Here is a 26,186-nt window from a genome sequence, read left to right on the forward strand (position 1 = left end):
AAAAAAAAAAAAAAAAAGAATATGCTTTTCTTTTACCATATATAATTTAACTCTAACTGAAATATATTCCTATAATGCCACCTTACTGTCCACTCTGTAAGAATATTTTAAGGAATTGTAAGTAGTTCAATAACAAATATCCTTTGGATGGGATCCAAGGTGAATAATAAATATAAATTATGTTGATACTATCTAATGTTATGCTTCAAATTTTCCTTTTGTGGGAGTCTAAAGTTATTCTACGTATTTGAAAACACAATATTAAAATATGAGAAAGCTTGTGTTATAAACCAAAGAAAATTCATTATTGGCATGCTTGTTCTCTTCCCCCAGTTTAATATAAGAGACTACTAAAAGGGGATATAAGAAAATTCTCCCTCATGACATATAACACAGATCCTTGCATTATAAATAGATGTTATATTCAAAGTCAAATTTAATTAAAATGAAAAACTGATGAAAAAGTCAACCTCCAAAGGTCTTGCCAAGAATGTGAGATTCAGTAATTATTTTAATCAACAAATATATATTATATATTAAGTTCCTTTTATGTGACAAGAACTGTGCTAGGTACTATAGTTACAATGGTAAATAAGTTAGATTTAGATCCTCTCTATGGAGCATATAGTCTAGGGGAACAGAAAAGCAAGAAACAAAAGAAAAAGATAATTACAGATGATGATAAATATAAAGTAAATAAACAGGTTGCTAAGGTAGAGACAAAGGGAAGGAAAGTCCAACTTTGGACAGAGTCATTAAGTAAGGCATTCTCAAGTGTTTAACCTGATACCTTAGCCCACATAAGTCCGATCACACAAGGATCTGTAGGCCACAGAACATTAATAATAATAATGAACACTTATTGAGTGGCAGGCATAGTAATAACTTTACATGAATCATCTTCTTAACTTTGCCGCTACATATTATTCTCCAGAGAGATTAAGCAACCTGTCCAAGATAGACACAGCTAGAGTAGAGAAACCAGGATCTGACTCCAGGAAATATGATAGCCACAGGGCCTTCTGGCTAATGTAATAAGAAATCATTTCAATGTTTTAAGTGGGAGTTGACATAATCTCTTTTACTTTTAAGATCAGCTGGAAGCTAGATGGCTACTAAATGCGGGCAAACCGGAAGGTCAGGAGGCCAACAGGTGAGCCTTGGACAACAGATAAAAGAGGTCTAGATGAGCATAAGAGCTGTGGAGATAAAGGTAAATAAATAGATTCAAAATACATGTGGAGGTAGGATCAGTAAGATGGATTGCTTATGGATTAATTTCAGGGAATGAGGGAGAAAGAGGAATCAGGTATGATTTTTAGATACTCCCTTAATCAATTATGTAGGTAGGCAGTGATGCCATTTGCTAAGAAGGGGTGAGCAGAGTTACAGGGAAAAAAAAATCAGTATATCTGAACTATCTAGCTAGAGGTTTAAATTGTGGTATCATGGTCACATGGATGGTATTTCAAGTCAGGGGAATGGATGAAACTCCAGGAAGAGAGAATAGAGAGAAAAATGAACAGAGGAAAAAAAGCAGAAAATGCAGGACTGAGCCCAGAGAATATGAACAGTCAGATATTGTTCAGTAGAAAAGATGAAGAAAAAGACAGCAATTAAGGAAAAGTCATGGAATGTTGCATAATTTAAAGGTGCAGAGATTTTTTTCAAGAATGATGAAGCAGTCAACTTCTACTGGAAGTAGCTGGGAGATGGAGTACAATGTGGACAGAGAAATATCCATTACATTGGGTAGTTTGTAGATTATTAGCAATTGGTATTCTTTTAAAAATTCTTGGTGGAGTGATGAGGGGCAGAAGCCAGAGAAAAGTGGATAAGAGAATGACTCTAAAGTAAGAAAATGATGGCAGTGTGAAGTGCTTTGGAGAAGTCTGGTGATGAACTGGAATTGTGAAATTAGCATTGGCAGAGGGGAATTATAGATTCAATGGAGAATCTTTTTCTTTTTAAGGTAGGAGGTACCGGTATATGTTCTATAAGGGTGGGATTGATCCAGCAGTAGTAAAGAGATTGAGGATGAGGAGACAGAAAGTTGATGACTAAAGGAAGAGGGGAATCATACACTATCTGGTGTTTTGTGACTGGCTTCTTTGCTAAGCTTAGTAGGTTTTCAAGGTACATCCATGTGGCAGCATGGATCAGTACTTCATTTCTTTTTATGCCTGAATAATATTCCGCTACATGGATACAGACACACATGCACCTAGGAGTCATGTGCTGGGTCATATGGTAACTCTATGTTTAACCTTTTGAAAAATTGCCAGGCTGCTTTTCAAAGTGAGTGCAAAATTTTCTCCCCCCCCCCACCCAGCAATGTATGAAAGATTCAGTGTTTCAAAATCCTCACCAAAATTTGTTATTAAGTGACTTTTTGAACATAACCATCCTAGTTAGTATGCAGTGTTATTTCATTGTGGTTTTGCATTTCCCTGATGGCTAATGATGTCAAACAATATTTTAGTGTTTATTAGCCATCTGTATACCCTCCTTGGAGAAGTGTCTATTCAGATTCATTGCCCATTTTTAAATAAGTTGTCTTTTTATTACTGAGTTGTAAAAGTTATTTATATACATTGTAGATACAAAACCCTTATCACAGGGGTCCCCAACCCCTGGGCCATGAACCAGAACCTGTCCATGGCCTGTTAGGAACTGGAGCTGCAGGGCAAGAGGTAAGTGGTGGGCCAGCGAACATTATCACCTGAGCTCCGGCTCCTTCACTTAGGCATTAGATTCTCACAGGAGTAAGAACCCTACTGTGAACTGCACGTGTGAAGGATCTAGGTTGCGTGCGCCTTATGATACTCTAACTAATGCCTGATGATCTGAGGTGGAACAGTTTCATCCTGAAACCATTCCCTGCCACCACGGTCCGTGGAAACACTGTCTTCCACGAAACCAGTCCCTGCTGCCAAAAAGGTTGGGGACTGCTGCCTTATCAGATTATGATCTGTAAAAATTGTCTCCTATTCTGTTTGTCATCTTTTTGCCTTCTTCATGGTGTCCTCTGAAACACAAAGTTTTAATTTTTATTATGTTCAATTTATCTTCTATCTTAATAATGTAAAACTTTAATACATACTCAGATTCCAAAATGCATTCTTAACTCTTAAAAGATTTTGGTTACTTATCACTATTCTGTTTACTTTTCTGTAATTGAGAAAAGTGTTTGTCAACTCATTTTTTCTCTTTGTGACAGCTCAGTAATTTACAAAGTTTTATTTTATACTTTACTGCTTCCTTCGATTTGTGCTAAAACATTGTGAAAGTTAATATTTCTTTTGAACACAACTTTTTCATTATAAATTAAATACTGTGATATAATTGCAAAGTAAACAAATGAATTTCCATAAAGCTAATTTATCTTTATATTTTCCATATTTTTTACTTCAAATTCTTGTTACATTTTCGATTGTGTTTGAAATATCATATAGTATTTTCAATTTAAATTTACTAATTATTTTTAGTCTGTGGGTAAAGAGAAATTAAAAATTTGAACAAATTAATTCAGTTTTTATGTCAGTTCTCATTTGAAGGTCTTCCCAGTAACCTACCAAAACAAGTCTCTCTTTTTTTTTTTTTTTTTTTTTTTTAGCTTAGATTCTAATCTTCACTCTGCCAACTTCTCAACTCTGGCTATTTTCCAATTATACCCCAACCCCTAAGCCATGTAACTCTTCAAAGTTTTTGTTTGTTTTTACAACTGCTCATTAAGACATCCTACACCTTAGCAAAAAGATCACACATATTTCTTCAATGCTTTGGAGCCACAGTCATGCACTCAAAATTTATTTTATCTCTACTCCCACCCTTCCTCCACCCAAACTTATCCTTGGGTTTTCACTGATTAGTGCTTTCAAGCCTGCCTGCCTTAGTTCATGAAGCTCCTCCTCTGGTACTGGGATAAACACTTGCATTACTATTTTAAAGGCTATCACTACTCTTTATCTGTGAAGAGTAGAACATGAAGAAATCTACTTTATTCAGATATTCTCTAGATTCCTAAAGATCAGAGATCATTTCTCATTCTTCTAGGAGTACTTACTTCAGGAAGCATCCAGATAAAAGGTAAGGTACAAATACTCTTTCTAATTGTTTGTATTTTACAAATCTAATCTTATGAATATACTTGTCTTGACTAGAAGTCTGCAATCAGATTTAATTAGAATTAAGATATTTCTTTGGTTTCATCTCAGGAAAAAAAAGATAGTGTAAATAGAGGGAGAAAAATAAGATTTTTTTCCACACTTTTTAGTTAACTTGTAAGATAAAAATTCTGAAATAACTCCCTACTTACTTCGAGAGTTACAAAGCCATTATATTCACATTTAAATGCTATTATTCAATAAATGTATATGTATAAATATTATATGCATGTGTGCATATATCTATGTATTAGACATATATATATGAACGTTGTACGCTAAGCCATGTTTCTGTTTGAAGACTGTATGTTTATGTATTGTTACAAGAATATTTTTACTTCATGTACTTTTTTAGAGCTGAATCATTTCCGTTCTATGAAAAAGCATGGTTAACACGTAAGAACAAGTCAGAAAGCATTTCCTTTAAATATTTAAACTACTTGTTCTAAAAATAATCTATTCAAGAACTATTTCTACCCCACCCAATCATTCAAACTAAGAAACAAGACTAACAATTTAGAGATTATTAATTATTTAATTTCTATTTGGAAAAGACTATCATAACTTTGATTCAATATTGTAATTGCATAGGAAATGATTACTATGCAAACTAGATTTTGATTTAATTAACATAGGATTTTTTAGAATTGAGCTACTAGATTCTGATACTATTCTTTGTTTTCATTTTCAAAGCCTTAGTATCCTCAATGCTTAAGTTTCATAATGAAACTTAGTTATGATAAACAAATGTTTCATTTTATAAAGTTCATTTCAAATGTCTAAGGGTTTATCATCATCTCACTGTTTATCTTGGGAAATATCTCAAGTGTCACGTTGCTTGAAAAGAAGTTAAATAAGTATATATCAGATTTACTTTATGCAAATATTTCTTTTAGCTAAAAGTCTTTCTATTCTGGTCAAACTTACAATCATGACAATTATAATTTTTGTATCTCAAAATTAAAAGTTTACTATTATATCACCATGAAAAACAGAGGCAACTAAATAAAGATACTTAGTTAGTACCAGCTAGTTAGCTGAAAGAATGTGTCATAATAAATGCCCAGATTTTCTCAAAATCCGGAATGTCAAACCCTGCATTAGGATATGGAATTTAAGATCTCAGAGATATGATTTATTTGTGCTTATTTTTTTCTATCAAAACTAGTTTATAGTTGTAATTATTTTCTCTTCTTTCAGAAATATGATTAATGAGGTAGAGAAAAGAATGGTAATTTAGAAATATCTCAGGCAGCGCTGCCCAACAGAACCTTCTGTGATGAGGAAAACACTCTAAATCTGTCCAATTGGGTAACCATGAGCTACATGTGGCCATGGGACATCTGAAATGTGATACAGCACTTGAGAAATTAAATTTGTAATTTTATGTAATATTAATTAATTTAAATTTATATATGGCATGTGTTAGTGGCTACTACATTGAAGAGTTTATGTCTAAGTTATTAAAATTATTAAACCTTTTCATTTACAAATACTTTTGATATGGAGAAAAGTGGCTTCTTCAACAGCAACAAATAAAGATTAGTAGTTGAGTGTTAATTAGGAATGACTGTTGTCCTAATATGTACCTTTTTCTACCATCATAAAAAATTAACAAAGTCCTATTTTTCACATGGCACAGGATGTCATCTTTACACAATCCAAGAAAAACAATGGTTTGGATTTTCCTAAAAAGATAAGCAAAAATTAATTATACATATGAATTAATTATTAATTATATTCTTTTTTTTTTTTTTTGAGACAGAGTTTCTCTCTTGTTGCCCAGGCTGGGGTGCAATGGCACAAATCTCGGCTCACCACAACCTCTGCCTCCTGGGTTCAAGCTATTCTCCTGCCTCAGCCTCCCCAGTAGCTGGGATTACAGGCATGTACCACCATGCCTGGCTAATTTTGTATTTTTAGTAGAGATGGGGTTTCTCCATGTTGGTCAGGCTGGTCTTGAACTCCAGACCTCCGGTGATCTGCCAGCCTCGGCCTCCCAAAGTGCTGGGATTATAGGTGTGAGCTACCGCGCCCGGCCAATTTATATTCTTTACAAGCAAAAAAATAAGGAAACACTGTGGTGGTGAAAATAAAAAAGATGCTATTGAAATTTCATAGTTAAATCTTCAAATCCATCAGGGAATAGTCTATGAGGAGAATGAAGCTTCAAGAGTTGAAAGAGTACGAATCAGAAATGATTTAGAAAAAGGATATTCCAGGTATAATGTGTATCTTTTTACAGAAAGGTAGATGTATGTTTAGTTGACAAATTACATTTTCCTAAGAAACAGTGGATTTATCTGAGTAGTAACAAAATGAGGAAATAAAATGGTTGAAGATTTTAGAAACTGATTCTTCATCCTATTCTGATTTTTAAGTCTTTAGGTGATTCTTTCAAATATATATTAGAAAATTAAAAGGACTTTTAAACCTGGTTGTTTTGAAGTCTCTCAGAGCTGTAGAGATGTATTCAGATAAATGTTTTTCCATGAGTGCTACTCTGATCCAGGCTCTACCCTAAAAGGAAGAAAAAAGAATCAAATATAAAAAAAATTAAAAAAATATTTTGTCACTGTGCCATCAAAAATATAAGTATTTTAATATGTAAAAATAGCCATTCAAAATATACATTTGATAACAACTAAGAAAAATATTTAAGTAGATAAAAATAGATAAATTTTGATTATCTAGAGTATATATTTTGTTTTTCTGAATAGGTAGGGTACAGCATGTCAAACTAACTTTCTATCCTCTGAAGGGACAGAACATTAATGCTGAGCTACTTGGGTTAGAGACTTCTTTTGAATTACATAATGTAATTATATAGCTCTCTACTTCAATACCACAAATCAACCAACTAATTAAAATGAGCCCTCTCATAAATCATGAAAAACAGAGTTCTCTCTCATTAATAAAGATAATCAGTCTTAACATCACTTATTTAAGAAAATTTTCAATCCTGTCCTTCCAGTGGGAAGTTTTATACAACTAGTAATAAAATCCAAATTTCATGATTTATCATGAATCCAAATCATGAGTTATTGAATTTGGTGTCCCCAGAGAATTCTAAAAGCTATTACCAAATATTTAAACTAGAAAAACAAACAACAAAAAACAGAAGCCAGCATATTCTACCACAGAATCACAGAAACAGACAATTCTTATTAAATGTAATTAATTTTCTTATGGACTTTCTATTTAGAACTAAAGAATATAAGAGATCATATTTGTAAATAAGAATTTCATAATTCAATTATTTTCATTTTCACTCAACTCTTTCACAAATCTCTAAAAAACTTCATGAAGACTGAATATATAGAAAACCAAAACACTGCAATGGCAGTATAAAGGTGACACTAATCAATATACATGATTGTCAACTGCCAGAAAGGGAAAAAAAAAACATACTCTAGAAACGTCTACAAGTGTAGTGAATTCAGCAAACTCTGGGATAGGAAAAGTCACAAAGGAGTCAATCTAGGCAGTGGTAGAATGCAGGCTAGAAGCAGCAGTACTACTACTGGGAAGAAAATGAATGATATGGGTGTGGTTAACATGCAAGTCAATTTACCTATCAAGCTCAACATCCCTTTTAGCTTAGCTGTGGTTGATTGGAACAGAGGAAGGAAGAGGCAAGCTACCGGCTGGCGAGTAGTCTCAAAATTCTCTCTTGAAATTTCATCTAAAAGACACAGAAACTAATAGTGGTGTCTTGAATCAAAAGGTTACAATTTCACCAATGAAGTCAGGAAAATTGCTCTCCAGAGAAAATTCAGCACAGGAGTCTATGCTGTTACTAGATGCCTGTAATCCCAGCACTTTGGGAGGCCGAGACGGGCGGATCACGAGGTCAGGAGATCGAGACCATCCTGGCTAACACGGTGAAACCCCGTCTCTACTAAAAAATACAAAAAACTAGCTGGGCGAGGTAGCGGGCGCCTGTAGTCCCAGCTACTAGGGAGGCTGAGGGAGGAGAATGGCGTGAACCCGGGAGGCGGAGCTTGCAGTGAGCTGAGATCCAGCCACTGCACTCCAGCCTGGGTGACAGAGTGAGACTCCGTCTCAAAAAAAAAAAAAGAAAGAAAGAAATGTAGGGAAAATCTTCCTTCCTGATTTATTAATTTCAATCCACACAAAACTGGGCTGCATTTAGTTTCCTGTATTTGAATGTGTATGAAATTCTGTTATATTGTAAGGATAAGTCGCGCTAATTTTAACGGTTTCCTTTCTTTAACAAAGGAATTTTCACTAGCACAGAAGATAAACAGACTTATAAAGATTGTTTGGGCCAAGAAGTAGAACAACTTAAAAACTAGATTAAGGAATTTAGGCCTTTTCAGTTGGTAATAGTGATCCATAAAATGAAGGTTTATGAAAAAATAAATAAGTAAAAGTAGTCAACACTTAAAAATGTAATTAATATGTGCTAAGCCCTGTTTAAAGAGCTTTATATACATTAAGAAGATAAGTAATTCTCCCAGTAATTGTGTGAGTTAGGTTACAACACTATCCCTACTTTATGCACAAATGAAAAACAGACACAATTAGAAGAGAAGAAATTCATTTTACTACCACCAAACTGACCAGCCTAATTATGTTAATACCTATACACTCCACCTTCTTTCCTGTTTCAGGGAATGAGCTGTCAGCATTTAAGAGAGTTAAAAAAAAAAAAAAGGAAAAAAAAGCACAGAGTAGGAAAATTAAAATTAAATTATAAATATCTGACAGACAACTCTTATCCATAAAATACAATGAATTTTTAAAAACCTGTAAGAAGAAAACAATTTAAAAATGAGTTTGCAATGGGATGATTTTTAACTATAGATTACATTGCTTTAGCAAATATTAGATATTCAGATATTTCCACGCTTTTTGTGTTAGTTTTGGTGAGTAATTTTTTAAAAGAAATTTCTCATTTCTTCTAAATTTTCAAATTTATATAATAGATGTGAAGTTATTCGTAATATCCTTTTTCAGGATTTTTAATGTCTGTGAGATATACACACTTGGCCTCTTCTTCATTCCTCATATTGGTAATTTATATTATCTTTTGATCTTCTTGAATAGTCTTGCTAGAAGCTTATAAATTGCATTAATCTTTTTAAAAACACTTTTAGTTTGGTTGATTTTCTTACATATTTGTTTCAATTTTATTGAATTTTTACTGTTATTTCTTTCCTTCTACTTTGACTTTAATGTATATCTTTTTTCACAGCTTCTTGAGATGAAACTTTTGATCACCAATTTCCAGTTTCTATTCTTTTATAAAATACACAAAAGCCTATTTAAGCCTATTCCTCCAAGCACAAGTTTTTTTTTATATGTTGTATTTTCATTATCAGTACTTTCCAAATATTTTTCAATTTCAACGGTAATTTATTTTTTCGTCCATGGATTACTTAGCAGTTCTCCTCAGTTTCACTCATATAGACATTTTCTTGTTATTTTTTCCTTGTTTATTTTTGATTCTAGCTTAATTCCACTGTGGTTAGAGAACATACTTTATAAAATCCTCTGAAATTCACTGAGATAAATTATGGCTCAGAAAACAGTCAATTTAGTATAACTCCTCTGTGTGTATAAGACTGTATATTTTGTAGTTTTATCTTTTTTTTGTTTTGTCTTGTTTTTTTCTTTTCTTTTTTCTTTTTCTTTTTCTTTTTTTTTTTTTGAGACAGGGTCTTGCTCTGTCACTCAGGCTGGAGTGCAGTGGTGCGATCTCAGCTCACTGCATGCAACCTCGGCCTCACAGGCTCAAGTGATCCTCCCACCTCAGCCTCCCAAGTAGCTGGGGCTACAGGTGCGTACCACCACACCTGGCTAATTTTTGTATTTTCTATATAGACTGGCTTTCACCATGTTGCCGAGACCAGTCTTGAAATCCTGAGCTCAACTGATCTGCTCACCTTGGCCTCCCAAAGTGCTGGGATTACAAATGTGAGCAATCACACCTGGCCTTCGAATTTTAACATATTCCAATAACCTAGTAATTTTATGTATTTCAGTTTTCTTATAATATTCATATTTCCATTTTCTTGAACCTATTACAATTGCTTAAAAGTCCATAATCTCTATCACCCATAGGTTTGTTTCAATTGTCTTTTTTATTTTTCTTGATTACAGTCATTCAATCTCGTTTCTTGATGTGCCTGATGATTTTTTACTGTATACTGGACATTCTGTATGAAAATTTACAGCAACTCTGAGGCTACCTTTCTCCAGAGTAGATTTAATAGCAGTTCTTGTTTTTAGCTAGATTTGGCTTTCTTAGGTTTCTGGTTGCTTATCTTGTACATTCCTTCTGTTGTTGAATTAGACCAGTTGCTGAATATGCTAGTCACATCAGCCATCCATATATCCATGCATCCTTCCATCCAACAAATTTGCTGTGCAAATATTGAGCACGGTAAGCAAGGTGCAGAATACAAGATATGACCATGATTAAAAGTTCAGATGTTATTCTCAGTGCAGTGGGGGAGCTACTTGAGAGTTTTTTTAATTGATAGAATATTGTAATCTGATTTGCATTTTATAAGATCAACTTGGTGCTGAAGGGATAATAAATTGAAGGGAGGAGTAGAAGCAGAGAATTTATTTAGAAGGGTGTAATTGGAGTCTAAAACAGAGTTGATCCCAGAGGTAAGAAAACGATCAGGTTCCAGTGATAACAGAGTATCTTGTATTAGAGGGACCTACTGCTGAGAACAACTATAAAAGTTGAATAAAATAAGTGAAGTAACAAATTTAAGATATAAGAGAGCAACCAAGGCATGAGAACTTGAGTGGCCACAGTCCTGGAGAGATGGATGTTACATGAGCTGAACCACACATCCATCTTGGCTTTAGCCTAAAGTTATTTGTCTATTCACATCCTAGGTATAGAGACTAAGCAGAAAGCGGTGGAGGTGGGGATTTTTATTTCCTTGGGCAGAAAAACAGAAGTTGGAGCTTGGAACTGCCACTGAACTGCAGACAAATGTGCCTGGAGTTGTGCATGCAGTTTTCCTATGGGGTCGTTGCCAACTTAAGTCATCTGTAGCTCAAAGCAAAGTCCCATAAGCAAAGCTGAAAGCAGCAGGGAAGAGGTAAAACAGCTGATTGATGATTTCACAGTCTAGTTCTGGAGAGACAGAGGTTAGAGTTCAAGGGCAAACAAGGTGAAGGGCAACTGTAAACACTCCAGGTTTTTACTTGAGGCCCCTGAAAGACTATCTTTGGAGTAAGGGAAATTACGAAGATTAATGCAAAAAAAGTCCTAAAAATAGTCCCCTAAATTGTGTGAGGAGATTTTCTAGTACTCTGACTGACTGCCAAAATAGCTGCAAATGTATTGGAGATACAAAGATTACAAACATGATCCTCAACTCAAATATTTTATTCTATTGTTAGGCTATGTTTAAGTCTTACGAAATAGGCTAAACTAGTCACAGACTTAGCAGAGAAAGGGAATGGTTAGCATTTCATTATTGTTGTTGTTGTTGTTGTTGTTTTAGATGGAGTCTCACTCTGTTGCCCAGGTTGCAGTGCAATGGCATGATCTCCGCTCACTGCAACCTTTGCCTCCTGGGTTCAAGCGATTCTCCTGCCTCAGCCTCCAGAGTAGCTGGGATTACAGGCATGCACTACCACTCCTGGCTAATTTTTCATATTTTAAGTAGAGATAGGGTTTTGCCATGTTGGCCAGGCTGGTCTCGAACTGCTGACCTCAGGTGATCCACCTGCCTTGGCCTCCCAAAGTGCTGGGATTACAGGCGTGAGCCACCACGCCTGGCCCATTGATCTTAACCTAGACAAAAGTATGAGATTGTCCATGGTGACAAGCTTCTACGATATGAATCTAAGTGGTACCAGGACAGATAATCGTGATAGAATTGTGATACAAGTGTACTGAGCTGTATACTGTTCACCAGGCAAATTTAGCTGTGTTTCAGTTCTGAAATATCTTTTCACATGTGTCAAGGTAAAATGACACTATGCTAGTAGTCATTCAAGATTGCAGCTCTAAGCCTCAATAAACCTGCCATCTGAGGCATCTGTTTAATCCTTCAATCCAGGTACGTGACAGATGTGACTTACTGAGTAAATAAACTGCTCTTTTCATTGCAATTAATAAAGACAAAAGTAATCTTCCTCCACAGACTCTTCCCAGCATAACCAGGCAACTCAAAGAATTCTCTTTCCCCACTAAATGGAATCTGTTTGAGGCCTGAGCAAAACAAAGATATAAATGCAGGATTTGGAACATGATTGTTCTATGGTGTTTTGATACTCAATACCAATACTTCACAGAATAAATATTAACTCTCTGCTGGATAACATTTTGCTGTGCAGGAATTAGTTCCAAGAGCCTTGTTAAGAGAGTTGGTCGGCTAGGGTTTGGGTTTCTTTCTTCTACCCAGGTCCAAATGCTACATTTCTAATATTTGTTAAATTCTTAATTACTTTTTGTATTTTGGGATATGCTAGTTTTATAAATATATCTTCCCCTCTATTGAAAGGGTTTAGAATATACTGTTATGTTCCTCTCTCCTACTTTTGATTTGAAAATGAGAACGTTTATGTAACATCTAGAATACTTCTTATAGATTTGATTTATTCAAATTACAGCTAATGTTTAACCTTAGCCTAAACCTTAGCAAAAAGAAATCTAGATACAATTCTTAAGTCATAAAGAAAACATAAAGGAAAACTGAGACTGGGTGCTGTGGCTCACGCCTATAATCCCAGCACTTTGCGAGGCCGAGGTGGGCAGATTACTTGAACTCTGGAGTTTGAGATCAGCCTGGCCAATATGGTGAAACCCCATCTCTACCAAAATTACAAAAATTAGCCACGTGTGGTGGCACACACCTGTAGTCCCAGCTACTTGGGAGGTTGAGGCAAGAGAATTGCTTGAGCCTGAGAGGTGGAGGTTGCAGTGAGTTGAGATCGTGCCACTGCACTCCAGCCTGAGAGACAGAGCTAGACTCTGTCTCAAAAAAAAAGGAAAACTGATAAAACTCAACTAAGATGCAAAGGGGAATTCACATTGCATATTTTAAAAATCTGTAGTTCAAAAATTAAAAAGTAAATAAATGAATTAAAAATTCAGTAGTTTGAGAAAACACATCAAAGGACAATAGTTCGGACAAAAAACACATCTGTAAATATGTAATAAAAATTGGATTTAAATATCTGAAGGAAAAATTTAATTAAAAAAAGAAAATCTAACTATAATTATTTTACAAATGAAGAAATGTACTGGTTTAAAAACATGGGAGACAGAGAAGAAAACTGATCCAGCCTGAGAGAGTTGAAAGATATTGAAGCAGGAAGTTCCTTGTTGCTACAACCCCTTGGTTGAAGACTGGCAGGAAGGAGCAGTGGCTTTAGCAAGTGAACTTTATAGTTATAGTCTCAAAAAGGTGACAAAAATCATAGCTATTAACTGTATCCAAAAATATACTTTCATATTAAGGAGCTAAAAATGTTTTACCTGTGTTTCTAATTATGTCACTACATTTAAACATTATAGATTTTGGTTTTTAAAACATATACTCAGTTCGTGCTTACAAAATATTTAATTCGAACATATCTTCATCAATTTTGCTGAACAAAAATTTTCCAAAAGAAAAAAAAATCCTAAATAAAAAAGGATGCAAGAACAAAAAACTTGGAAACTATACTTTGGAAAGATAATTGTTATACTTTAGCTTATTACATAGATATATAATTTATAATTCTATAATTGTGAAACAATGAATGATGTCTTCATCTCAAAACTGTAAATACCAATTTTCAATCTTTATCTTCTACTTAATCTTTCATTCTGTAATTTATAAATGTCAAAATAGTAAAGCTACTCTGATAATTCAATAAAAATAAATACAAAAAGCTGATACAGGTTAAGTATTCTTTTTCAAAAATGCTTGGGACAAGAGTATTTCAGATTCTGAGAATTTTTTGATTTTGGAATATTTGCATTAAATGCTCCATCTAGCATTTTCTTTGAACATCATGGTGGTGTTCAAAAAGTTTTAGTTTTGAGATCATTTCAGATTTCACATTTTCAGTTTTGGGATGTTCAATTTGTTTGACTTAATAGTTGAGACATTTTACAATCCTAAAAATTACTGAGGACCCCAAAGAAGTTTTATGTAGGCTATATCTACCAAATTTACTGTATCACAAGTCAAAACTGGAAACTTAAATATTAGGTAATTCAAAAATAACAAGTCAGTCATGGTGACCCACGCCTGTAATCCAGCACTTCGGTAGGCTGCAGCAGAAAGATAGCTCAAAGCCAGGAGTTCTAGACCAGCCTGGGCAACAAAGAAAGACATTATCTCTAGAAAGAATTTTAAAAATTTGCCAGGCATGGTGGCATGCACCTGTAGTCCCAGCTACTCAGGAAGCTGAGGTCGGAGGATCACTTGAGCCTAGGAGTTCTAGCCTGCAGTGAGCTGTGATAGTACCACTGCACTCCAACACAGGCAACAGAGCAAGACCTTGTCTCTAAAATAAAATAAAATAAAATAAATAAAATATAAAATAAAATAAAATAAAATAAAATAAATAAAATATAAAATAAAATAAAATAAATATAATAAAATAAAATATAAAATAAAATAAAATAAAATAAAATAAATAAAATATAAAACAAAACAAAATATAACAATAAACCCATTACATGTTAACATAAATAACATATTTTTATGAAAAATAACTATTTTTCCTAAGCAAAAATATTAGTGAGAAAAGTATCTCTGTTTTACATTTTTTTCCTAATCTCTTTAGTGTCTGGCATAATACAAGAGAATTAGATATCTGCTTCTGCATTCCATCTGTTACAATGTGTTGTTTTGGTTGAAGTATATTAAGAAATCTAGCTTCACACAGATATATGGTTGGAAAGGGAAGCTTTTAATAGTCTTTTCAGATAAGTGTAGATATTATCTTTTGTTCTAGATCAAAACTCACTAAGTGATAAATTTCTGTAATCATATTAATGAATTTTTCATACTAGTAAATTAAATCTACTGACCTACCTTGCACTTTGAATTGATCTTTTTACCCATACATGATTTTGTAATTCCATGAATTGATCATTCGGAAAATACAAGTTATGCAGTTCTATCCAATGTTGACACAATTTATTAAATAATTTAAAAATAAATTTGTTGATATCAACATCAATGTTTTATAAAAGCTTTTCTAAATTGGGAAGCTATGAAGGTTAAGATAGTGAATATAAGTTTCGAAAATTCTAGTTTTTACTTAAAAGCTTTAATTTCACCATTGGCAACAAATACTGTCAGCTGTTTCCTTGAAGTAATAGGCTCACTTCTTTCTTCTTCTTTTTTTTTTTTTGAGAAAATATCTGCCAAATGCCTAAGTCCAAAAAATTGCAGTTTATAAGTTTTTCTTTTCAGTAAAATCATATTACATTAAAAAATATCTAGTTCAGCTCACAGTTCAAAGAATTGTACAAGTGTTATTCTTGAAGCAACCATCATATTTCAGTACGTTGCAGAAATGCTTTATGCATACTTCCCATTTTATTACTCAGGATATTAAAAAGACAAATCCTCAAAGTTGAGATTTAATAAGAATTAATGTTTCCATCATGGTCATTCTTAAGTTGAAACCATCTTTAAAAGAAAATACTGACTGCATGGTGGGGAAGAACTCAAGACTGCTTGCACAGTTTGATGTCACTGCATTAATTCGTGCTAAGGTTCCAACAGTTTTATCCACCATTATGTCTGTATTGGCAGTGCAAATGTCAACACAATGAAAAGGGAAAAGGCAAATAACATGTTGATATTATATAAAATACTTTTGTCATTATGTACTCATTAAAGAAGGGGTCTTGGACATCTTCAGGGTTCTGCTGAACATTATTTGAGAGCCACTAGTTTAGACAATTCAAGAAATGTAGAAACATCGCAGAACAGGAAGTATTTTATTATGCTTCTTAAGAAAAGGAAATTCATAATAAGTAGCTTCACACCTTCCTGCTATTCCAAATACATGCAATGAAAAAAAAAATAGAAATGAGCCTCTGACTAATGTCTTACCTTAGCTCTAGAAGAACTGACATTTTCCATATTTTCAATGCTGCAGATACAATTCTGTGAAACCTTCCGGCAAGCCACTCTGATATAATCCCAGAAACTACGAGGACTTTCATAACCAAACCACGTTACTTGACCTTCAGGAGACAAATTATGATGCAAAATTTTAAAAAGTAAAATAAAACTAGACTTGAAGATGCAAGAACAATAAAATTCTGAAAAATAAAGGTAATATAGTGGGCTATAATGGCAAGGGCACCACCAATCTAAGTGTTGAAAAGCCTCAAATCTAATCCTATTCTATCTTTAACTAGTGGTGTTACTTTGGAAAATTTACTTAATTTACTTAATGAGTCTGGATCACAGTTTGTCAACAATAAAACCAAACTAAATGAAAGGGACTAGACACTAGAAATATCCTGCCATTTAACATCCTATTATCTAATACAGTCATTTAAAAAGCACACAGGAAACCTTCCTGCACTTCTAGTTAAGCATTAATAAATGTCACCAGTTGAATTCTAAACCTTTCTCTACTTAGAAAAACAGAAAAAAAAACCCACCACCATAATTCTTTTCTCCTCTTCATAAGGATACTTCAAAAAGGGTATACAATGTGTGGTTTGCTTTATAAATAAATAAAATCAATTAGCATCCTATATTCACTAATAATGCATAACCACCTACCCAACCATTCTCATCTATAAAGCTCCCCTTTAACTGTCATTTGTTTGCTCTCTTCCAGTTAAAAACTCATGAAAAACTTGTAACCTTTCAGATTTGGCTAACTATGTATCCATTCATGACTAAATGTTCTATTGTGCATAGGTTATATTAGTATTAATATTTCTATGTAGGTTAGGCATGGTGACTCACGCCTGTAATCCCAGCACTTTGGAAAGCCAAAGTGGGTGGATCACCTGAGGCTAGGAGTTCGAAGCCAGCCTGGCCAACCTGGTAAAACCCCATCTCTACTAAAAATACAAAAATGAGCTGGGCGTGGTGGTGCGTGCCCGTAATCCCAGCTACTTGAGAGAGGCTGAGGCAGGAGGATCACTTGAACCCCTCGAGAGGTGGAGGTTATAATGAGCTGAGATTGAGTCACTGCACTCCAGCCTGGGCGACAGAGCAGGATTCTGTCAAAAAAAATTCTATGCAGGACTCCGAATATTAGTTTCACAGGAAACATTTTCTACACTCAGTATTTTTAAGTGGAACATGAGAGACATCTTAATACTTTCTTTAGTTGTCTAGAATGACTAGTCTTCCCTAGGAAAGTTGTTTAATCTTCATGTAGAAAGATTTGCTTTTATATTTTGAAATAAGTGCTTTTATCATCATGAATTAATAATGTATTTTAAATCCTCCCTTCCTCAGTAATTACTTCTCTGCAGCAACATCAAGAAGTGTTCTTGTCAGAAAGCACCATTTTAGGACCAATGTCTGAGATAATATCTGAGTGGTTCCAAACCATGGTAGAACATTAGTATAACTGGACTACTTTTAAAAAATACTCATGTCTAGCCTCCCCACAAACTGAATAATCAAAATCTTTAGGGGAAGACGTAGCCATTTGAATTTTTTAAAATCTCCCTCTAGTATTTCTAGTGATGTACTTATTATTAATTAACCAACAGAAATCCTACAAGTCATGATAGGTAACTTCTATTCATTATTCAGGGCGTTTTAAAGGCCTCCTCTTCCAGAAACCCATGCATGATCCCAACAGCCAGTCCCTCTGTTGGCACAGCACCCTGTGCTTACTTCTCCTCAAGATTATTTCTTTACTTGATTATTTCACATACTAGGCAGTAAGATCACTAAGACAGGAATTTTTTCTTATTTTAGATCAATCTCTAACACTTGACACAGTGCTTGCTTGGCTCACAGTAGGCACTCAATAAATATTTGTTGAAAAATTAAGTTGATAAATCAGCACGACACAGATAATCTTAATTGCAAAGAACACAAAAAATTAATTTAAAAAAATCCAACTAGTATCTTTTTATAGCAATAGTTTTGATAACAGTCTGCTAGTGTTTGCATGATTACAAACATCAAATATTTTGCACAAATATATTTTTCTTTATATAAATAAAAACAAATGCATCTATCAATCTTTATTCAAGTAACCATATAATTCAATGCCTCTTTAAAAATAAAATATTGTGGCCGGTCGCGGTGGCTCACGCCTGTAATCCCAGCACTTTGAGAGGCCGAGGCTGGTGGACCACGAGGTCAGGATATCAAGACCATCCTGGCTAACATGGTGAAACCCCCTCTCTACTAAAAATACAAAAAAATTAGCCAGGTGTGGTGGCGGGCACCTGTAGTCCCAGCTACTCGGGAGGCTGAGGCAGGAGAATGGCGTGAACCTAGGAGGTGGAACTTGCAGTGAGCTGAGATCGCGCCACTGCACCCCAGCCTGAGTGACAGAGCGAGACTCCATCTCAAAATAAATAAATAAATAAATAAATTAATTAATAAAATAAAATTTTGCTACTTACAAATAGAAATCTACAGATTTCTCCCTCTTAATCTCTCTCCATCACTTTCTTCTGCTCCCTTTCTTCTTTTAACTAAAAATTTCCCGGTATAATACCTCAGTATAGTTTGTCTCTAGGGCACTTTTCATGTCATCAATTTGTTAGCCATTTGGAGGGGAAGCAGGGTGACTGGTGGTTAAGAACATGGGCTTTGAGTCAGGTGGACCTGAACTAGATCACTTTCTAGCTACAGGATCTTGAAAAAATGACTTAGGTTCACTCTATGAGTCTGGGCCTCTTCTGTAAATTGAAAATAATGAGTACCTACTGGATAGTACTGTTGTAAGGATTAGATGAGACCATGTATGTGCAGCAAGTAGCAAAGAGTCTAGTGCATACTAAATTCAAAATAAGTGTTAATTATTACTATTGTTATTACTGTAATCACACAAGTAGTTACAGGGACCAAGCTCTCCTTGCATCACGAAATGAAGTAGGAATGAGATGCAAAGTTAAATTCTTCACATTACTTGCTTTGGAATCTAGAGAAATCTTCCACATTTACTCCCTAATCCAACTTTACTCCCAAGATCAACCATTGTAAAGTTACTGCCTCAAATGTTTCTAACTTCAACTCATTTTCCTTGCCTTCTATTATTTGGGATCATTCTATAATTTCAAAATGAGAGCTACAGCTGCCAGACTTTCTTCAAGAAATGAAGTACTACACACTGGAAAGAATATTAAGGAAAGAGTATCACCAAGTTTCTGTGGCGAGTTTAAGTCTCCCTAAAAAGACACTATGGGAAAGAGAAGTCAGAGAAATAGGCAAGGGAAAATACATTTTATTAGCCAATGGCAGCCACCTATAGTGGTAATCCAGATAGGTAACCACGGGGAAAGATAAAGCATAGGTTGCCCATGAACAAGAAGACTTTCCTTTTTAAGGAAATGTACAAGGGTCCAGGACTTTGGCATAGGGCATGGTTTGCTTTTCTGTAATGTTATTTTAAGCCTTCTCTTTAGTTTCAGATGGCTGAAGAAAATAATTTGTAGGATGTTTCGAAGTAGAGCTGTTGAAAACCAAAGAGTATAAAAAAAGCCCTGTTTTGGAGGAGAGAAAACAGAGACAGAAAAACTAGAAAACTAGAGTTAGGTTAAGCAGAGAAGGAGTGGGCACAAAATCCTTGGAACTCCTGCTATAGGTAGGGCACACTATCTACAAGGACTTTTACCCAAAAGATAATGAAAAGATTTCCCAGATTACAAACTGAGAAACTAAGCAATTGACAGGATGGCATATCATCACGACTTGCAGGGCCATAAATCAACTGGCAAGATCTTCATAACACGTTTATTTGCTCTACAAATTAGACGTGAGGATGACTTGGCTTGATTCTGGTATCCTTCCTTTTCCATGTGCATCATTTCCAAAGTGCAGCTCTTAACTCAAGACACTGAATTTTTCACATTCAGAAAGATATTCCTCAAGAGAAGGTAAATTATCTTGCTAGAACCTCCAAACAAGCTTTCATGTAAATTTTCTGTATATCCTAGGATTTCACCTAAATAATTAAATAATTTCTGCAGCTACAGAAAAGGTTTAATTTCGTTCAATATAACAGATGTGTTCAATGAGTTATCTGTGATATTACTTGAACATCACTTTTATGTAAATACAGATTAACTGCTAGTAAAAGTCTATAACCTGTATTTAACAGGAAAATTAAAAAACAAAGTTATAAGCTACTCATGCCTTTAAAAATAAATATTGAAGTAATACCACTCCCCAAATACTTTGACTTCCTTCAAAAATAATCACAAAAGACAATCATATAGCAAGAAACTGACTACTCTATATCTTGAAGAAATGTTATTCCAAAGATGAGATATGCTGTCAATAACAGAATTCTCTTTAAAGTTCTCAATGAATATAGGTATACAACATGCTTTCAATGATAAGTGTTCTTGGAAGTTAACATTTTACCAATGAAAAAGTTAAACAAGCTTTTTAAAATGTATTCCCATCCCATCAATCCAATTCTATTCATCTTTAGGCATAGAAACAAATGGTGAAAAGTTTGCTAGACTAAAAAACAATCTGTTACTGACCAGCTATGTGATTATCTTTCCAACTAAATTGCCTCATCTTCAGGACCAAAAAATTGCCTGTCATCTCTAGGGTCCAATGTTACTCTAAAATTACTCTTCTATACTCTTTAAGTGAGTTATCCATTTACACTCTGCAATATGTCTGTGTTCTGCTTGTGTCTTTTTTTATGGCCAGAATAAGACCTTCTAAGAACAGAAATTAAATTTTCTAAAGTGGTTCTCTACTAAGCAGTAGCTGACACATCATCTTTTCACAATATAATAAAAATATAAATGAATCTCTTAAGTGACTTATTTCACCACCTTTAGTAATAGTGCTTAGCTATGTAAACAGTGAATGAAAAACTGATTTCACAAATGAAAGTTCTGTTAGAGTTAAAATATATCACCTACTTGACAATATTAAAGACTATTACCTTTGAGCTGCTATTCATCTAGACAATCAACAAAAGACAAGATAGTCCTACCACATTTTAATAAACCACCCTGATGTCACTGAAAAAGCTTTCAGATATTTAAAGAAAATTGGTTCCTTTTAAAAACTTGTGGACTTCTCACTTTAAACTTTGTAGCAGCAATCCCAAGTTTCTTACTGCTAATTTATAAAAGCCAGTTTAATATTATCCACTATTTTACCAAACAGAGAAAATTTCCATTTCTGTAAAAGGTCAGAAATTTTTCCTTTAAAAAAGTACTATTATTAGTTGAGGTTTATATTTATTAGAACATCCAGCTTTGAAGGTAAAATTATGACACTGATCCATTTTCTAACTAAAATCTCAATTAATGCTCTAAAAAATAGAACAATTATAAATACTTAAAAATAATTAGTTACACTTTAAATTGAATCTGAGGCAGTCAGAATCTACATTAGATACTGAATTGTGCTTACATTGCTAGTTCTACATGTTACTTACAGGACACTTCAAGTGTATCATTTAGGCACTATGAATCAGTTACTCATCTACAAAATGTAACTATTTTCCTTTGGTATTGACAATGTAATGTCTAGCTCACTAGTAAGGAATTTATCGCAAACATATACAAAAATCTAAAGTATGTGTCTCTACCATAACAATTAGTCAACTCTTAATTTTCCAAAACAAAAAGATTAAGATGACCAGGTTCAGCAAAAATCTGAATATTGAATCAATTTAATAGACTTTTTTATCCCAGTAATTTTACTCTCTCTGAAATGGAGAACAAACGTTTTGTTTTTTTCCTTCCACCAGCATTATTAACATAAGGCTTAAAGTACAGGTGGAATGAAATCGTACATGATGGCTCAAGTCCACACAGAGAGCTACACATAAATGTGTACCCCTGAAGAAATCAAGTATAATGTGTGTCAGTAGTGATTAAGACTATAGGTACAGAACATAAAACAGAATTGCTTGAAAGGATTAATTGTGGGAATGAAAATTAAGGAAATGACATTTGTTTTTTACTTTTTCTCCTTTGTTCTACTATTTAAAAATAATGACTATATTGCTTTTCCAAGCAAAAAATATAGAAAGCTAGATCATAAGTACAGAGGTCCAGCAGTGTTTTGCATATAGAAGAAACTCAATTAAAAAAAGTTTTGAATAAGTAAGTAAAGGTATGCATTCTACCTGGGAGAAAGGAAACTAAGAAATACATTCCCACTAATGGTTCAAGAATGAAAAAGCAGTTATTGTTTACAGGGCCACATCTATGTTTTACTGAGACTGGAATATTCATACAGCTTCCCTTAGCTTCTACTACACATGTAATATTTATTATTATACAGCACTTAAAAAGTAAATAGGTTATTATAATGTGTGGATTTATAAGATTTTAATTTTAAAATTTAGCATAAGCCTACTTGTGCCCTCTGGATTTAAAAAAACAAAAACACACAAAAAAGAAAGCTTCACAAAACCCATGCAATGTACTAAAAAAGATCACTTAACTGATACAGCCCTCCCCCGAAAGTCAATTCCATGCTCCCGTGCAGCTCAGTGGCGGGAGACATCACCAGCATAGAGTACCTTGAAGAGGTATTTGGAGATGAGCCAGCCATCTGCAACTTTGGGAAATCTCTTTAAAAAAAATAACAACAACAACACACAGATATTTAAGAAACCTGCCATCATGTTTACAATTCCAAACTGAATAGCCCAACTAAGATGGCTACATATAATTTTGAAGCAGTAACCACTACTTTTACCTACTAAATAAATGAACTCTGTTAAAATAAATATGAGTTACACTTGGCACCTAAACGAAGCTAGTTCCTTGTAGATTACTGTATTGGAGAGGCTAAGGTGTCGGTAAGTCATAGAAATACGTGAGCAGAAATTGTTCCCTGTTTACTTTTACCTCTATCATTCTTTCTCAGATATAATAAACTGATCAGTATAATAGACCTCAAAGATGAGCAACGGCTTGACTGAACTTGCTGGCTATGCACCTCAGAACTTATAAGATTGGTTAGGAAAAAAATCACTCACTTTGGGACAATATGGCTCAGAAAATTTCCAACTTTAAAAATAAATACACATTTTTTAATGTTAACTTTTCTAAAAGTTATAAACAAATACATTTTGAAATGTAGCCATTCTTTTTTTTGCCTAAGAATTGTTAAAACTTTTATGTTTTCTTCCCTGTATGAGAGCAGCACTTAGATATTATATAAAATATTGGTCAGTTTAACCAACGTTGACTAAATGCCTACTCTATCAAAAACACTGTTTTATTTGTTACAGCTTCCAATTCTTGTTTAACAAATCACCAACTGGAAAAGTACTAGAAATTTTTGCTGTATTTTTTGGAAATTGCTAGTATAATAATATGGGAAAACTCCAAAGCCAAATTTCTGAAATAACATATCCAAAAAATAACATTCCCAAAAAATAACATTTCCTTCTCTCATAGTCAAACACTGAAATCTCCAATAGCAAATAGTCCCACACCTTTCCAAACACTTAGATCCTTTATAAAACCAATACAAGACAAACACATACAGCTAGTAATGTGACGTGAAAAATGAAAGGAAGGAGATACATACAGTTGTGCCACATCTACGCATCTACCATTCACTCTATTCTCTTACTTCCATAACTTTTAAACAAATATTAAATTTGGAAAAACATACCCTAAATGATCTTTAACTTGGTACACTAGTTAAAGCTTATATTAGAACATAATGTTTTTGCTATAACTACAACAAAAATAAAATTGCTCAACATTGAAATGTATATCAGAATAGAATGCTTTTCACTGCAAATAACATCAATTCGTAATGTTTAAACCATATTTACTATCTCTGTCCTAAAACAAAGTTCTCTAAAAGTTCTCTATATTATTTGTGATTTATAGATCTAAAAACTTATCAAAGTAAAAACAATTTCCATGAAAATCTGACTTAAAGAAATTTTACTACAAAAAATGTACCAAATAAGCATATCATGACCAGATTTATGGCATTTATTAACCAATCCCTCATATACTGTGAAAAACAATTACTGAAAATATCATGAAACTCAATTTATAGGGTTTTTGTGTGTGTTTGATTTTTAAGAGACAGGGTCTCACTTTGTCACCCTGGCTGGAGCTCAGTGATGCATTCATAGCTCACTGCAACCTCAAATTCTTGGGCTCAAGTGATCCTCCTGCCTTAGTCTTGTGAGTAGCTAAGGCTACAGGCACATGTCACCAGGCTTAGCTAATGTTTTTACGTTTTTTTTTTTTTTTTTTTTTTTTTTTTTTTTTTTTTTTAGAGACCAGATCTTGCTACGTTGCCCAGACTGGTCTCGAACTCCTGGGCCCAATGGATTATCCTGCCTTGGTCTCCCAAAGCATTGGGATTACAGTTGTGAGCCACGATGCCTGGCCTAGATTATGTTTGTTATGTTTTTTAAAAGCTGTTAGTAGGCTAGCCTCTGTGTCCTGATTTTCATTTTGGCTGTGAAAGACCATGGGAAAATTTTCTTAAATTTTTCACTTATTTGTAGGATTTAATTGCCTTAATTACAATTTAATACAATTAAGCCATTCTAGACAAGTTAAAAGCAACCAGAAATATCTGGACCAAACAATCCACTATATTCCAAGCTATCTGTACTCAAATTTCAACAGCTGTCATTTTACAGATGAGAAAAGGCAGGCCCAGAGACAAAGCTGCCAAGACCCAGCAATCAGTGTTCTCTGTAGCTTCAAGCTGACCTACTCCTTAGGAGATAGGAGATAGGCAGGACTTGACTGATGGAGGATAATTAGTCAGTTGGTTTTCCTGGTTGGTTAGAGTTCTCACTGACAATCCCAGAAGGAAGGGGGAAAAAAATGAGGTAGTGAAATATGTAATGGGAAGGAATAGAAATATTTTTTATATAAAATGTAAATCCTTAGCAAGTAGAAGCGCTGCTCTTTAAAAAAAATAGGTGTATGACAAAGCTCACATTATTTCAAAGTGGCCCAAGGCTTGTTTGTAGAAGGGTTCTTATTTGAGATGGAAACAGAACCTTTTGTTATAAAATATATAATGTTAAAAGAAAGTGAAACAGTATTTACCATTATGTAGCTTGGAAAAATAGTTGGGACAAGACCAAATAAATCAGGTTCAGAAAGCGTTTTGCTCAAGAACAAAATTCATTCAAATACAACAGTATAATTATACCATATAGTTATTTCAAGAGTAAGTTTCTGAAATTTCAGGCAAAGGCAGAATCAGCTCAGAGATGGATATGCAACAGAAGAATGCTTCTATACTGAATACTGAAGACAGACAGCATTTACTGACCCAAAAAGTATGTAATTTTCAGTATCAAATAATTGATTCATAATTTTATTAATACTGAAATTAGCCCTCACACAGAAAAGACTATTGGCCACTGTTTTAAACAAATAAATTTGCCTTGATGATAAAACTGAATATGTTTGTAATTCATGAATATGATATTTACTCTTCTATATTTTGCTCCAACTTTGTTTTCCATTCATTTCCATTTCTTTGATCATTGAATCACTATCGTGATTGATATAATCAATGAATTTTAACACTTAAGAAAAAGTAAGCCTTTAGCTTTTGCTATATCTATTCTATTTTTTTCTCTCTCTCTGCACATATATTTTTTTCTAAAAAAGTTGCAGGTAGATATCTTTATATAAATGCACCAAGATGGATTATGGAAAAGACTCCTAGATAAAATGGTCTGTAAATGGATTACCATTTGTAAAACAAAACTAATTCAGACTTTCACAAGTCTTGTCTATAAATTGGCAGTATCATATAGAACATATTCTATTACTAACATTGTTAAGGCGAGTTGCTTAAAATCTTCCACTTTGTATTTATATATGAGAAAAATTTTTCAGTGAAGCAACAGTTAAAAGTGCTA

General features: G+C 33.8%; 2 protein-coding genes across 4 annotated transcripts in view; one reads left to right on the forward strand and one right to left on the reverse strand.

The window, feature by feature from the left end:
* RUNDC3B (RUN domain containing 3B) overlaps positions 1-26,186 on the reverse strand; it is a 179,937-nt gene that overhangs the window by 83,392 nt on the left and 70,359 nt on the right. For 2 of the 3 annotated variants that reach the window (XM_011961769.1, XM_011961767.1), the window contains exons 3-4: positions 16,232-16,365; positions 6,601-6,686 (exon numbers count right to left, since the gene is read on the reverse strand). In XM_011961769.1, the coding sequence (XP_011817159.1) occupies positions 6,601-6,686; positions 16,232-16,365 (220 nt within the window). Of the gene's footprint in view, positions 1-6,600; positions 6,687-16,231; positions 16,366-22,838; positions 22,890-26,186 lie in introns of all 3 variants that reach the window. The other variant, XM_011961766.1, reaches the window with a different exon arrangement.
* The window catches only part of ABCB1 (ATP-binding cassette, sub-family B (MDR/TAP), member 1), a 225,668-nt gene continuing 203,326 nt past the window's right edge, over positions 3,845-26,186 (forward strand). The window contains exon 1 of the mRNA XM_011961765.1: positions 3,845-4,089. The gene's annotated coding sequence lies outside the window, so the exon portion shown is untranslated. The remainder of the gene's footprint in view (positions 4,090-26,186) is intronic.

Source organism: Colobus angolensis, unplaced genomic scaffold (genome assembly GCF_000951035.1).
Source record: "Colobus angolensis palliatus isolate OR3802 unplaced genomic scaffold, Cang.pa_1.0 Scaffold569, whole genome shotgun sequence".
In the NCBI taxonomy this organism is placed as follows: Eukaryota; Metazoa; Chordata; class Mammalia; order Primates; family Cercopithecidae; genus Colobus; species Colobus angolensis.